Raw genomic sequence first — 16,289 nt, 5'->3', positions numbered from 1 at the left:
ACTTAACACACACACACAAAAATTACCCAATCAATAAATAGGCTAAGGAAATGAACAGATACTTCTCAGAAGAAGATATACAAATATATGAAAAAATGTTCAATATCTCTAGCAATTAGAGAAATATAAATGCAAACTACTCTAAGATTTCATCTTAGTCCAATCAGAAAGGTAGTTACTAAGAATAAAAACATCAAAAAGTGTTGGCAAGGATGTGAGGGAAAAGGCACACTCTTACATTGCTGGTGGGACTGCAAATTGGTACAACTAATCTGGAAAGCAGTATACAGATTCCTTGGAAAACTTGGAATGGAACCACCATTTGACACAGCTATCCCACTCTTCAGTTTATACCCAAAGGACTTAAAAACAGCATATATACAGTGACACAGCCACATCAATGTTTATAGCAGCACAATTCACAATAGCTAAACTGTGGAACCAACCTAGATGTCCTTCAATAGATGAATGGATAAAGAAACTGTGGTGTATATACACAATGGAATATTACTCAGTATTAAAAGAGAATAAAATCATGGCATTTGCTGATAAATGAATGGAATTGGAGAATATCATGCTAAGTGAAGTAGGCCTATCCCCCCCCCCAAAAAAAAAACCAAAAGCAGAATGTTTTTCCTGATGATTGGATGCTGATTCATAATTGGGGTACAGGAGGAGTATGGGAGGAATGGAGGAACTCTAGAGAGGGCAAAGGGGAGCTAGGAGAAGGAGGGGGCAGGGGGTAGGAAAGACAGTGAAATGAGATGGACATCATTACCCTAGTACATGTATGAAGACACAAATGGTGTGATTCTACTTTGTGTAAAACCAGAGAAGTGAAAAACTGTGCTCCATTTGTGTACTATGAATTAAAATACATTTTGTTGTCCTGTATAACAAATTAGAACAAATAAATAAATGAGTAAATTTTTAAAAAGACTATGGTGCTCTTGGAGATGATGTCTATGCATCTTTTCATTGTGAGATGGACATTTGCACTTCTGGAGGCCAGGGGCAGAATGTTATGGTTTGGATATGAGGTATCTCCCCAAAGCTCCTGTATTAATGCAAGAATATTTAGAGGAGAAACATTTGGATTTTGAGAGGTGTTACCTAATCAGTCCATCCTAGTTTAATGGACTGAGTGGTAACAGTAGGTAGGTGGGGTGTGGCTGGAGGTGGTAGGTCACTGAAGGCATGTCCTGGAAGAGTTCATCTCCTGTAAACAGGGTCCGACCCCCTTTCTTGCCATGAGCTGGGGTTCCTTCACTATGCCCTTCCACCATGATGTTCTGCCTCACTTTGGGCCCAGACCAATGGAGTTGGCTGACCATGGACTGAACCTCGGAAACTTGTGAGCCCAAAGAAACCTTTCCTCTTCTAAGTTGCCCTTGTCAGATAGTTTGTTCACAGCAACAAAACGCTGACTAACATAGTTGGGCACAGCTCAGAGTGCCAATTCAAATCGCAATAGGAAAAGACAAACCAAGGTTTTCAAAATACAGTCAGCCCCTAACTCCTATGACCCTGATTTTTGGCCATACATCACAAAATTCAATCAAAGATGATAGAATAGATCTCATCTAGCAAAAATCTAAGAAGGCAGGCCATTGAAGCAGAGTGGTCAACATTTCTTCTAGAAAGAAGGGGCTTCGTTCATCCCATGGCATATGCCTAGGGAGTTTTAGTTTCTGAATCCTGAAGAAGAGGGGAACGATTGTCAACTGATTGTAGTTAATCAGAGTGTGTGTGTGTGTGTGTGTGTGTGTGTGTGTGTGTGTGTGTTTGGAAGTGTGACCTCATCATATACCCACACAATCCCACCTAGCATTCAAGCTTATAAGGTAGGGGCTGTTTTCAGACCGACCAGTAGTACTGGCCTTGGAAGTCATCTGTGCTGGTGTTTTGTAAGGACAGGGAAGGAGCTTATTCCAAGCCACTCATCAGGGTTTTGTGTGGGACGACGGAAGGCCAACTACCAGTGTAGAGAGGGAGACATCTTTTCCAAGAGTTCCTTTCTTGGGTAAAGAGGACCTGGAGTAATAACAGGGCTCTTCGAACAAAAAAAAGTGCCAGTGAGAATTTCAGTTCTGAAATCTCCCCACAGCCTATGGGCTGGGCTTGGTGAGAGTATGGCTCTTGACGTCACCTGCAGGAACTCCAGAACAGACAGAATCTGACTTTTAAGAAGATCCTCGGTTGACTTGATAAACACTGGCCCAAGCTTCCTCCAGTTCCCCAGGGAGGCACCATAAGAACCTACACCATCGATGAGGCGCCAGGGTGACATGTTATCACTCCAGTAACTTCAGTGATGAACGTCATTCAGAGAGGTCAACCTTGATTTGCAGGTGAACACTGATCCTGAAGCATCTGAGGGCTTGAGATTTTCCCCCTATGGTTCTAAGATGAACTCATGTTCTCAAAAGATGAAAAGGGGGCAGAGAGACTACACACCATTTTGTCCCATTCTTTGGTTGTAAAAGAAAACTGGCCTCAAACTCCCTAAGGATGATGCAAAAATAAATCTCCCACTGACCTCCTGGTCATAGACTTAGCCTGTGACTTCAGTCTCCAAAGGGCTGGGAACTCTAGGAGGAAGCCTGAGGCCAGCCCAACCCAGGCTGTCCTTCTTCAGGACACGAAGAAGCCCCCAGCAAGCGAGTCCTCGGGAGGCAACTCTAGCAGCAGTGCAGCTACACATGGTACCTGGAGGGCCATGGTACTCACCAAGGGTTCGGATGGTGTCACTGGGCCAGCTGCGTGGGCTGGGGCCATGGGGATTCACGGCCCTCACGGCAAACTGGTAGTTGGTATCTGGATCAAGGCCCTTGATGACCATGGAGTCCATCTGGATCTGCTCTTCGATTAAGGTCCAATTGTTGTCAAAATCTGGCCTTTTTTTAATTAAAAAAAAAAGAAGAAGAAAGAAATTGTTCAGAAATACCATCAGGAAGGGGAGCTGGCGGGTGTGTAAAATAACAGCATTTGAACTCCAGAAGTGACACTCATAAACATGAGTTAACATATCTTATCTGAAAGGGGTCCCGATTTTAAATCATGGGTCATCAACTGGAAGTTCCTGCCAATAAAAGCAAGGACATCGTATTCAGGGCCAAGAATCAGCACGGTGTAGAGACCAGCCGCTCGTGCTCGACAGTCTGGACTGCAGTGAAAAGACCCCCACACGGGAGAGTTCATTTTCAAGGACTCTGCTTTCCAGATGTTTCATAAACAAGCCTTCCCTTGGCAGCCCCATCCCCAGAGGTCAGGAGAGTGCAGATTCCATTTATTCACAATCTGTTCACAAATAAACAAATATGAGGTTTACAGGGTGACCGCACAAATTGCTACGGGAAAACCCAAGACAAATCTGCTCGTGGACATTCTTACTCTGAACAACTTATACATCTGTGCCCCCATCTCGGAATGTTCACATGTCCTCGTGAGTGTCCCGCAGAGAAGGCAGATCTCCATTTCAGCTCCCGTCTGGTAGGCAACAGGCCGAGGGTGAGAGTATATGCTCTGGAGTCAAACAGAGCCACGTTCAAACCCCAGCTCTATTACTTAACCAGCTGAGACTTCTCGAGGACTCCATTTCTCCTATAAAATGGGGAATGATGAAGGTCCCTACCTAAGAGGACCGTGGTAGACATGAAATGAGATACACACCGTCAGTGTGGTGCCTGACATCCCTCTGTAAACTCTCAGCCTGTGCCAGCCATCATCTAAGGTCTTGCCCACTTACAGAGCTGGTATCACACAGCTGCCTGCTCACTCTGGCCTTGGATGTAGTCACATGGTACCACTAACCCATGTGGCCAGTCAGCACTTGAAATGTGGCTAGGCTGAATTGAGGTGCATGCTAAACACAAAATGTACAACAGATTTTATTTATTTAGGTATCGGGGATTGAACCCAGGGGTGTTTTACCCCTGAGCTACATCCCCAGGCCTTTTTTGTTTATTTTGAGACAGGGTCTCCTCACTAAGTTGCTGAGGCTGGCCTTGAACTTGCAATCCTTCTGCCTCAGCCTCCCAAGCTTCTGGGATTATAGACATGTGCACTGTGCTGGCTTGTATAATAGATTTTGATGAAAAAATAAAAAAGAATGTAAAATATCTCATTGATAACTTTTCATAATGGACACATGATTAAATGACACAATGGGTTAAAATAGTTTATTAAGATTAATTTCACTTGTTTTTTGTTATCTTTTTTAATGGCCCAATAAGAAAATATAAATTTTCAAATAGACTTATACTGCATCTCAGTTGGACAGCTGTGCTCTGTATGAATGTCCCTTCTGAAGAGAAGAAAGAGGGTTGTGGGTGATAAGAACAGCAAGATAAAAGCTGGGAAGATCAGTGTGTGAAGGGGGTCAGTGAGAATGAATGGCCTAACTGGAGGGTTTGTGTCAATAGCTGATAAGAGCTATCTCTTTGAAGTGCTTTCAAAGCACTGTTCTAATACTCATTTACTCCCCCAGCTGCCCTATGCAGCAGATAGGAAGAGTGAGCACTCTACCCATTTGCTGTTGTTGTCTTAAATACAGAGGAGGAAACCAAGGCACTGAACAGGTAAGTAACTGGCTCAAGGTCATATGCTGAGAAATGGTGGGCTGGCTTGGTTCCTGAGATGAAGTTAGATTGAGAAGATCCTTGGCATAAGATAAAAACTGCAGTGATGGTGAGTAAGGGCTACTCTCCCTCCTTCCACTTGTTCCCTGGCAATGTCCCTTTAGGATGTCCTACCACTAAACACATGTATTTAGAGGAAGGCAGGAAGCAAAAAAAGGTTGACATTGTCCTTGATGAACAACTTACCAGGCAAGGAAATCGAGACTCATTATGCTAAAAAGAAAGGTCTGAATGAACCACAGATTTCCCTTCCCACATTTTTCATTGGTGCATTATAGTTATATAACAATATAATTTGGCCAATATCATTCCCCAGTATTTCCCCTTTTCCTTCCCCAATCCCTTTCATCCATTCTACTGATCTTTCTTTGATTTTCATGAGATCCGTACCCCAATCCCCAACACACACACACTTTTCTTTTCCTTTTTTCCTCTCTAGCTTTTGCATATGAGAGAAAGCACATGACCCTTGACCTTCTGAATTGGGCTTATTTTGCTTGACCTAAATGTTTCAAGGTTCCATCTATTTTCCTGCAAATGCCATAGTTCCATTTTTATGGCCAAATAAAACTCCATTGTGCATATATACCATATTTTCTTTATTTATTCATTCATTGATGGGCACCTACACTGGTTCCGTAGTTTGGCTATTATGAACTGTGCTACTATAAATATGGGCAAGCATGTGTCAGTATAGCATGATGGCTTTAATTCTTTAGGATAAACACCCAGGAGTGGTATAGCTGGGTCTTATGGTATGAAGCACAGATTTCTTTAATATGTGTCTGCCTAGTATTTCATTGGTAGGAATCACTCAAATCCCAGTCTCCAGATGCTTCCTCAGCTCACTGTGCGGAGGAGAGGTTTGCAGGGCTGAACCTCTTAAGAATTTTCATGCTTAGAAAAGCAAATTTCACAGAGCACAGGCCATGCCCCCTGGAGAAAGAGGGCTGACTTCTTCCTCCCCTTACTCTTTCCCCAAAGATGGGCTTCTCATGTAAACTAATTTTATCATCAAAGAGAAAACCGCAGTGAGTCAAAGGAAACACATTTATAGACTCAAATTAGAACAAAATCACTTCACAGAGGAACACCACAGGGGATACCTGAAAGAGAGTCCAAAAAGATGAGCTCTTTAGATAAAATTCTCCTGCTCTCCTTTGCAAAGCTTTCCTTGTGATCGTTATAGAGGAAATAACTCAGATCTGTCCTCAGAGTATGCTGTTGTTTACCCAGCGCTACCTGTAAACACCTATGGCATCCTCATGTAAAAGTGATAGCAAAAGAAAGAAGACAAGGATTATTTTGTATTTGTTGTTCATTTAATGTAGAGAGAGAAAAATCTATGTTGGATGAATAAGAGATTGAAATCATTAACGTTTAATTTCATTTTATAGAGTGAGAGGGAGGCTCATGCAGATTAAATACCAGTTGGAAACCTTTAACATTTTGCCTGGGATCTTGTCATGTTTTCCATTTGAATGTTTTTAGAGTCTCTGGAGGTATAAAAGGGCAGAGGTGAGTTGAGAAAGAGATAACCAGGCAAAAGTATTGTCTTAAGTCATCCTCAACAATAGTTTTATCTTCCCTGACTCAAGAAAATCATTTTACCCTAACTGCAAAAGTTTCCAACCAAATCACCATAGCAACACTTTCCCTAACAATGAAAAGGCCAGACAAGGAGGAAGTTGACAGAGAGGTGCTGCCATCCCAGGTAAAGGTGGACGGTGGCCAGCAGGACTTGCGTTTCAAGCACTTGTCCAAGAAGTGGGGTAGGGCTGGATATGGCATTCCACACTTCAGGAGAGCAATGGCCGGCCTTTGGAGGTGGTTGGGCAGGGGAGACTGGGTAGGGCATCTATTGTGTGGTCAGCGGTGGCTGCTCAATGCCCAGTTACTCAATTCCTAATCAAGCCACTCGCTGGTTCATTTTGGCAGGAAGAAGCACCTATCACTGGCCACCTCAGAATCCATCCTGACTATCAGGACTAGGTGGAATCTTCCAGATTCTTTGGTCCAAGTGTCTGAGAATTTGCAGAAATTATATGCAAGATTTTAAATGTGAGCACTTTCTTCATTTTTCTAAGGAGAGACTCCTTAGCTTTTATCAGATTTTCAAAGATAATCAGGATTCCCCAAATTTTAAGAGCCAGTGGTCTAGTATAGTGTTCATTCTACTCATATGGATACAAAAGGGAAATTATTTACCCAAAGTCACAGAACCACTGGGTGGAATATTTTTTCTGTTTCATTCCTTTTCTTTTTCTTTTGTTTTTTAAGTTTTGTTTTGGTTTTGATACTTTTCCCATTGCCAATCTCAGATTTAGTAAACAATTATTTTTCTTTGAACTATCAAATTCAGCAAGTGGCTGCCTTGAACTAGTCAGCTGGCAAACGATTAATGATCGTCAAGCATGCATCCATCATAGAAGTTATATTCTAAGGGGTGCTCCTAGAATGCATAAACACAGTCCAGGCTAAAGGAGTTAACAATCCGATTGGGGAAATAATACATCTAAGGATCAGTGCAGGAATAAAACGTCTAAGAACCACTAGGAAGCAGTGCAATACAGTATTTTTCAAGAACTGAAATGCTGAGGAAAGTGTATATTGGTCCATAACTTGAACTTAAGTTCAAGTTTGAATGTATTTGGATTTGGATAACTTCTTGGGTGGAGAAGAGACCAGAGCGACACCAGCTGCATATGACACAAATACACTAAGCATTAACCATGTAAATTATCAAATGGGATAACCAAAGAGAGAAAATAATACAGGTGCTGCTATGAAAGACCATTTAATCCATACCAAAGATAGGTTTGGCATATAAAAACATTAGCCATTAGTAGGTAAATAAGTAAGGCACTTCTTTTTTTTTTAAGAGAGAGAGAGAGAGAGAGAGAGAGAGAGAGAGAGAGAGAGAGAGATTTTTTTTAATATTTACTTTTCAGTTTTCAGTAGACACAACATCTTTATTTTATTTTTATGTGGTGCTGAGGATGGAACCCAGCGCCCCGCGCATGCCAGGCAAGCGCCTTACCATTTGAGCCACATCCCCAGCCCCAAGGCACTTCTTTACAAACACACATGGTCAAGGCTTTCCTTATTAACATCTACTAATCAAATTCCCAAGTTGACCAATGATCCTCATTTGTTCTCACCAGTTGAGCAACTGGCTCATCAATAGTCAACTAAAAAGACACTTCTTTTTAAAAAAATTTATATTTTACAAGACACTGCTCTAACCCCTGAGCTATGAAACCTTCATCCTTATATTTATTTATTTAAGAGAGAGAGAGAGAATTTTTAAATATTTATTTAGTTTTCTAAAAGAAGAAATACAAATGATCAACAAATACATGAAAAAATGTTCAACATCACTAGCAATTAGAGAAATGCAAATTAAAACCACATTGAGATTTCATCTCATTCCAGTCAGAATGGTAATTATCAAGAATACAAGTAACAATAGGTGTTGGTAAGGATGTGGGGAAAAGGAACACTCATATATTACTGGTGGAACTGCAAATTAGTGTAACCACTCTGGAAAGCAGTATGGAGATTCCTCCAAAAACTAAGAATGGAACCACCACACGACCCAGCTATCCACTCCTTGTTATATATCCAGAAGATTTAAAATCAGCATAGGGCAATGATATCAATGTTTATAGCAGCACAATTCACAATAGCCAAGCTATGGAACCAGCCTAGATGCCCATCAATAGATAAATGGATAAAGAAAATTATATATATATATATATATATATATATATATATATATATATATATATGCAACAGAGTATTACTCAGTCATAAAAAAAGAATGACTTTGTGACATTTGCTGGTAAATGGATGGAACTGGAGACTATTATGCTAAGTAAAATAAGCCAGTCCCCCCTTAATGTTTTCTCTGATATATGGAAGCTAATCCAAAGTAAGGAGGCAGGGATTAAAAAATAGAAGAAAGATAATGGAGTAGATGAAGGGAAGGGAGGTACGATGGAACAGGGAAAGACAGTGGAATGAATCTGACCTAAATTACCTACATACACATATGAGTAAACCACAGTAAGTCTCACCAGGATGTATGTCCATAAGACACTAATTTTTAAAAGAAAACTATAAATAAATAGCAGAAAGATCAGTAGAGGAGAGGGAAAAGGGGGAGGGAGGAAGGAAGGGAAGGGGAATCACTGGGGACTGAATTAAACAAGTTAGATCCCATGTTCTTACAATTATGTCAGAATGAATCCTACTTACGTATAACTAAAAAGAACCAATAAAAAAGAAATTAGTCTTAACAAAAAAAAAAAAGTCAACTGTGTTTATTCCCATGCCTATTTATGTCCTTTTTGTTGTTACAATTGTTATTTTAACTTAATACTATATAAATTGGTGAAATGTGAGTACAAAAAGGAATGAATGATAGCTATGTTAAGTGTCTTTGAAAGGCTTGATAAGTGGGACCACTAAAAAATGCCTTTAAACTAGGTAAAAGCTAGACCATTGTAAAAGATTGGGGGAAAGATCATAAGATTCCATAAGGATTTTGCAAGGATTTTGTAAGTGACTACGTTTTTGGTTCACCCGAAGAAGTGTAAGTGAGACTTTCAGGTGTGGTTTGTGCAAGAATATCAGTGGGACACTGTACTCAGTGGGCTCACATTCAAAGAAAAGTCCTTAGCCTTCCATTAGGAGAGTGGCGAATTGATGTTCACACATAGAGTTTATCTTAAAAGAGTGTTCAGTTATTAGGTATCGTTTTTTTTAAAATGTGAGTTTTGATTTTAACTGGCAAAAAAAAAATAACTCTCACTGATAATCCTAACAATATCAGGTGAGGACTTCTGAGATAAGTAAGTGGATGAAGATAAAGATATATACTTACTTATGCCCAAGACACAGGAGCTTGTGTGCAAGCTCCCATGCCCTGTTGTCGTTCTTCAAGGTCCTTTACAGGATGGAATCACGTCCAAAAACATTGCATTCCAAAGCACCTTAAGAGACCTTACTAAAAGTCTTATGAGAAAAGGAGAAAGGCTAATTATACTTTCTAGATATAATAGATGCTGCTACACTAAATGAATATTGAAAAATGTGTAATGAAGACTGTTTGACTGGGTTTCTACATTAGTAGCCTGCGTGGACTACCCCCAGGTCTCAGAGAGGCTCAATGGCTAAACAGGCAAATGAGAATGGGGGAAGGATTTGTCCAAGAACAATGCAAGTGGTTAAGAAGAGAAACTGGGTAGGAAAAACAAACAAAGCAAAACAATACAAAAGCCCTCCAGGCAGTAAAGAAGGCTCAGTTCTGCCCCCTCACCTTTAAGGGGAAGACTGATGGAAAACTTAAGAACTTAAAAGAATAATCTTAGTGGTCTAAACTCAGAAGTCACAATCAGTTGTATTTAGTTACAATCAAAAGAATTGGGGGGAATAGTTGTCTGGGAAACACGCCTTCCTGAAATAAGAGGTGTCACAGAGTAAAAATTTAAAATTTTCTCGGTATATAGAAACACCAGGGTAAATTCAGTCCTGATGAAGTTTAGTAGGATATTGATAAATCTTATGCTAGTTTTTAAAAAGTCGATCCCATAGGTCTAAGGCACAGAAAACCTGATGTGGCAAAAATCTCCAGTGGGAGGGGCATAAATCTGAACTTTAGAAGTGGCCACCGTCTCACTGTGTACCAGCTGCTGTTGGAAAGGCCCAGCCCATAGCTGGGCACAAGGAGTTTTCTCTGTTAAGTAGATATGCTAGAGATGTGTGGAGATGTGCTGGATCCATCTTTTCTTTTTTATCAGTTCCTTTAAGTTATACATAACATTAGGGTTCATTTGGGCATAATCATAAAAACATGGCAGATAATTTGCTCAGTCCCCAGTACTTCCCCCTCCCCCTCCCCTTCCCTCCTCCCTCCTCCAGTTCCCTTCTCTCTACTGTAGATCCAACTTCTTTTGAGGAAGAGTTCCCAAGGTGGCCGAGTGGAGAAGACACAGTCAGCTCAGGGTAGTGTCTTTAGATAGGAGACCGGCTGTGTGACAAATGAGGATGGGGTGGACACCCGCTTTTCCATATTGGACTAGGAACTTGGTAGTTCCTTACAGATAAGGTGATGGCCGCCCATACATGGGAAAATGTTTGATGGTAGTTAGGAATGGTCAACAATGAAGGCAGCTGCCTTGGGAGGATGAGCTGTGCGTCAAAGCTGGTACTGGGGAATCCTGCTATCCGGCCCCCTCTGCCCCTGCATGAGTTCTGTTTCTATTCTTCATGCTCGAATAAATCCTTCACCAAAAGGAAGAAAAAAAAAAAAAAGCAGGGGTTGTCAGCCATGGATCAGGGATCAGGGAGGATGAAGGACAATAGGAAGTCCTGAGCAGTGCAAGAGGTTAGAATTAGTTCAGTGTCTCCGACTTTGGTCCACATGGGTTAATGTTTTTCCATGTTTTTGCATGATCCTCAGAAAGACATACAATGCACATGTGATCCAGTGAATATCACACACACACACACACACACACACACACACACACGTTTTACAAATTCTTGTTTTACCTTGTAAAAATGCCCTCTGATATTTTCTTTTCAGTCCCATTCTATTTCACTTCTGAAAAACAATTGGCCAGGATTCCCTTCACCTTTCATTTAATGAATTATCATCCACAGCTTAAGGAACCCTTGTTCTTCAAGCTGGAGTGAAAAGTGAAGCTCAAACATGTTACAGACACTAACTAAGAAACTGGGCTTGAAGCAGTTAAATCCTACTTGGAAAATACTATTGAGATTGGAATTTGTAGGAGAAGGAAAAAAACTGTCCTCCAGGGGATATAGCAGGACCTGCAGAAGGGTTGTGACAGTGGGGGTCACACTGCTGGCTTGAGAGGGGTGGCAGCTTAATTATAGTATAACCAGATATGTGTGGCCTCTTTCAGCATCAAACCTATCATTCCACAATTAAATGGCTTCTGAAGGACCTTGTATTCTCTCCTAAGTATTTTCTCTTATATTATTCCTTTCTAAGCATCATCTCATGAACAGAATTAATAAGACTGTCCTGTGAGCTATCCCACACCTTGAACCTGATTCTACTGTTACACTGATTATATCATCTGCTAATGTCATTTTGTATTTCTGTCCTCCGGACTAGGCTCTGAGCTCATTAAGCATTTAGACTTTGTCTTATTCACCTATCTGTTCCCTGAGATGATTGCGTGATCTTCCAAAATTACAGTTACCTATAATTCCTTTCTTGCTCAAAGCTTTTCATAGCTCCTAATATCCTTTGGGATATACACAAGCTCTTTTATGATGCCTTCCTTAGTCTGACCCTTGCTTACCCATTTCTCACCACAAACAGCTCCAGGCTGTTCCAAGAACACTTCTTTCTTGCCTCCAAGCCATTGCTTACTGGGCTTCCTCTAACAGATACCTTTTAGGATGCTTCCCCCCTCCTCCTCAGCTGAGTTATCTCTGATGTGTCCCTCTTAGCTACTGTAAGAAGCCTTCAAATATGTACACTTGTACGTGTCATATACGATTTTTAAAAATTAAAAACAGATTCAGATATCAAATGTGTTCCCCCAGACCCTTGCCCCCAGCCCTGCCTGCTACACTCACTACGTTAGACTGGGCTCACCTGCATCCCCTGTAGACAGTCCAAAGGCTGGGGCTATAGCTTATTCATGCTTGAATCTCTTGTATGTGATCTTCATATATAAGATACTCAACACATACAAGTTTGTATGAAAATATGCTCACAGTGGATATCTAATAAATGTTGGTTGAACTGAATTCAAATATCTTCAGAACTCAGTCTTAGAAATAACGTGACGCCCTACAGCAAGTGTTGCAGATTTTAGCCAGCTGCCAATGTTTGTCACATTTTATTGGAACACAAGCACACACAATTGTTTAGGTATTGTCTATGGAAGCCTTTCTGCTACAATGGCAGAGTATTTGAGACAGTTCATACAGGTGACGAGTACAAAATATTTACTATCTCATCCTCTGAGAAAAAGTTTGCCAACTCCTGACCTAAAACAACAGTCTTTAACCTTCATGTGCCACTGCGACAGTCTGATGAAGTCTATGAATGTTTTCCTATGCATAAAATAAAAATGTTTATATGCATAAAATAAAAAATAAGATCACAAGGAAACTAATTATCCTGAACACAATTATAAAAATATAAAAATTATGATATAATCATATATATGCTTATTCATGAACACATTAAATAATAAAATCCAGCAATGAATTTAAATCACTGTGATAATTTCAAGGTAGTGACAAACATAACTGGTACTTTGACACATGCACAGCAATTGTAATGGGAGAAGAAAAGACCTATCATTCTAATGGTGACAAAAATCACAGGCAGTGCTAATACCACTGTGGTTTGTTGTCTGCATTGATTCATGAAGAAAATGCTAAGTTTCAGTTGCTGAAACTAAGAATAATTATTTTTCAGCTAAGTGCAGGAACCCCTTGAATTCCATCCAGGGAGCCTTTGGGGAGCTACAGACTGCAGATTAAGCACTCTGCTTTAAGAAAAGAGACATGATCCCATAGATTATCCAGGGCAAACAGGACAGGGGTGAGAGAGACTCTCACGCTAGGAGCCTACAATTGTCTGTCGATTTTACAGACTGGTTTTATGCAGGATTTGCTCTACACAGAAATGAATTGCAGAGAAGTACAAAACCACTAAGTAGTCACATAAAAAAAAATCTATTATTTGACCTTCAGCTTTCAGCCTCTTTCTTTATTTATGTGTTGGTTTAACCCAACCAAATGACAAACAGATGGATAGAACAGGATAATAATAAACTCAACTGGCAATTTGTCCCAGGTAGAGCAATAGGAAAGCACACTTTTCATTTGCAGTTTATAAATGGCTCCCAAAGCTGCTGCACAAGAATTCAATTTGTGTCAACTTCCTTCAATCTGAGCAAGAATTATATTAAGAATGCTCATAGTAGGAGGGATTGAAGCTTTAAAGAATCAATTTGTAGAACTGTGGGTCAAACTTCTGCAAAAAGCATTCAGGAGACCCCTTCCATGAGAATTTGAGCAAAGCAACTTGATGGCTACCAGAATTTCTGGGACCAGCCACCAGTCAGGAAGTCTCTTCTGAGACTTAAGGTTTGAAACTAAAGGTAAGAAAAGGGAATTCTTGTCTTCATGAAGCACCACTTGTTAACATGAAACCTCAGTTGACTTTCAATCAAGCCTGTTCTTGCTTATTTCTAATTCTGTTCATGGTGGGAAGGAAGACTGATACCTAAACTGCATAACTTCCTAAACACTTGCTTGAAAAGAAAGCAGGAACATTTTCCACATTCCCTCATTTTCTCCAAATTAACTAACTGCATATAAAGAATCCTTTAGGACTAGGGATGTAGCTCAGTGACAGAGTACACCTGCTTAGCATACAGGAAGCACTGGGTTCCATCACTGGCATTGTGATTGTGTGTGTGTGTGTGTGTGTGTGTGTGTGTGTGAGAGAGAGAGAGAGAGAGAGAGAGAGAGAGAGAGAGAGAGAGAGAGAGAGAATAATTCTTTAAATATTTTTAATCCTAACTTTTGGGTGCAAGAAAATCAATGCAGGGCTATGTTACTCTTATATATTGCAGTCACTTGCCTAATTATTGCTGTATATTGTAGTAAATTCTATGAAGAAAGTTGGCAGTTCACTTACTTTTAAGAGCTCTGAAACAAGTTTGCATTCCATGTGAAATAAAATCACAGGGGGGAATTTTCAAGTTAATCATATATATTTAGGTTATTTGAACATTTGCCACACACTGATATCCTTTCTATGATGAGAAAACAATAACAATAAAGAATTTTCGGTGGGGGTAGGTATGACAGTGACCATCGGTAAGGTGTGTATGTGCAGATGTGTATGTGTTGGGTATTATCTGGCTTCTATTTCTGCAGTTGGTGAGAGAGGATGTTGGTTACTATTGTGGTCTCTGACATCAGTGATAAAGGATTCATTTAACCACTTATGACTAATGCTTTTTCAATTATTTACTTAAAAACCTATAGCTGCCAGTGCAGCAATACATTTCCATGTGAAATCAGGGTAGAAAAACCAACATTAAAATATCCTCCATGAGCCACTCTTCTAGGTGCTTTGCAAACATCTTTTTCATTATCATGTCCTTTCTGAGGTGGCCACTGTCAACATCTGTATTTTACAGCTGAGGAAAGCCAGAGGGTGAAGCAGCTCACTCAAGGTTCCAGCTAACTGTTGGTATTCTCTGCATGCAATCCCATAAATGCCTGGGTACAAATGTTTGCCAGAATCCATTTGACATGTGATAAATTTGCTGAGTGCCAGGTGTTGTATTCTATAAAGGGGAACAAGTCTGAGGCTACCCTCATGTTCCAGTAGGAAGACAGAGCTTGAACAAGTAATTAACTACAGATGTGCTGAGCGTGCATGCAAATGCTGTAGGTATGCCCAACCTAATCTAGGAGAGGAAGAAGGTAATCAAGCAAGCCTTCCTGGGATGCTTATGGAGGAGTCTTGACAGGATGAACCAAAACTAACTAAGGAAAGAGGTTAGAAGAGCTATCCTTGCACAGGGCCTAAGCATAAAGACTACAGTCAGGGACAAACATGCCTGTAAGAGAAAGCAGAAAAGATCCATCATGAAAGCCTTAACAGGGATGGTCTGCATGGATAGAACACTCTGTGCATTACCACACAACCAGTGTTGTAAGCATTTGCATTCACAGCAACCCTATGAGGAAAGTAAATTATTTTTTTCTATTCTGCTGTCTGAGGCATAGAAAAGTTAAATAACCCACTAAAAGAGCATACAGATTAAAATGGTGAGGGCATGTGTGTCAAAGCACCAGTCTATACTGCCTCACCTATGTCACTATGATAGATCATCAGAGTCACGGGATTTTAGATGTCACAAAGTCCAGTCTTATTTTACACTCAAGGAAAGTGAGGATTGAAATCAAGTAACTTTGCCAGGATTGGAGTTCAGTTTTGCGATCTCTCTTGCGATTCCACATTTGAACAAATGTACACCTGAGTGGTGATTGAGACTCCTTTCAGACCTTTTGACCTTGACCACAAGACAGATCATATTGGATTTCTCTTAAAATTATTCAAGGGACATCCTTTCAGTTTCATTCCAGAATCCCAAACTAACAGCCTTTGCAGGGTTGCTTCCTGTGAGGTAACCAATTGAATTTGTTACTTGCAGATTAAAAAAGAAGTTTATGATGGCATAGAAAGGTGAATGACTTTTGACAAAAATATAAATTTGTGATAATCACCCAGGCTGTATGACCTTGAGATTTTCAGGTGAAATCAATATGTAGGCATTGCAATCAGCCAGGAAATAGACCTACATGAAAGTAAAGTTTGCAAGTCTTATTAGGAAAGGCAATTGCAAGGCAATTATTTAGGCAGAAAGATGTGAAAAGGAGAAGAGGGTAAACATTACTCCTTCTCATTTATTAGTGGAACTTTCTGGGGTGAGATTTAAAGATCAACATTTCTTATCTTGTTTTCCTAAAACATACACAGAAATATTTTGAAGTTTCACATGTACCCAAATAAGCTAGCAATGAACTTTTAATTGAAAACACTCACTGAAAGTTTTAGTCTGCTCTTTC

General features: G+C 40.2%; 1 protein-coding gene across 6 annotated transcripts in view; it reads right to left on the bottom strand.

Moving 5' to 3' along the window:
• The window catches only part of Egflam (EGF like, fibronectin type III and laminin G domains), a 175,011-nt gene that overhangs the window by 76,408 nt on the left and 82,314 nt on the right, over positions 1 to 16,289 (bottom strand). For all 6 annotated transcript variants that reach the window (XM_021726568.3, XM_078017762.1, XM_078017765.1 and 3 more), the window contains one exon: positions 2,731 to 2,897. In XM_021726568.3, coding sequence (XP_021582243.2) covers positions 2,731 to 2,897 — 167 coding nt within the window. The remainder of the gene's footprint in view (positions 1 to 2,730; positions 2,898 to 16,289) is intronic.

This window comes from Ictidomys tridecemlineatus, chromosome 1 (assembly GCF_052094955.1).
Source record: "Ictidomys tridecemlineatus isolate mIctTri1 chromosome 1, mIctTri1.hap1, whole genome shotgun sequence".
Lineage (NCBI taxonomy): Eukaryota > Metazoa > Chordata > Mammalia > Rodentia > Sciuridae > Ictidomys > Ictidomys tridecemlineatus.
This window is presented reverse-complemented; position numbering and strand designations above follow the sequence as displayed.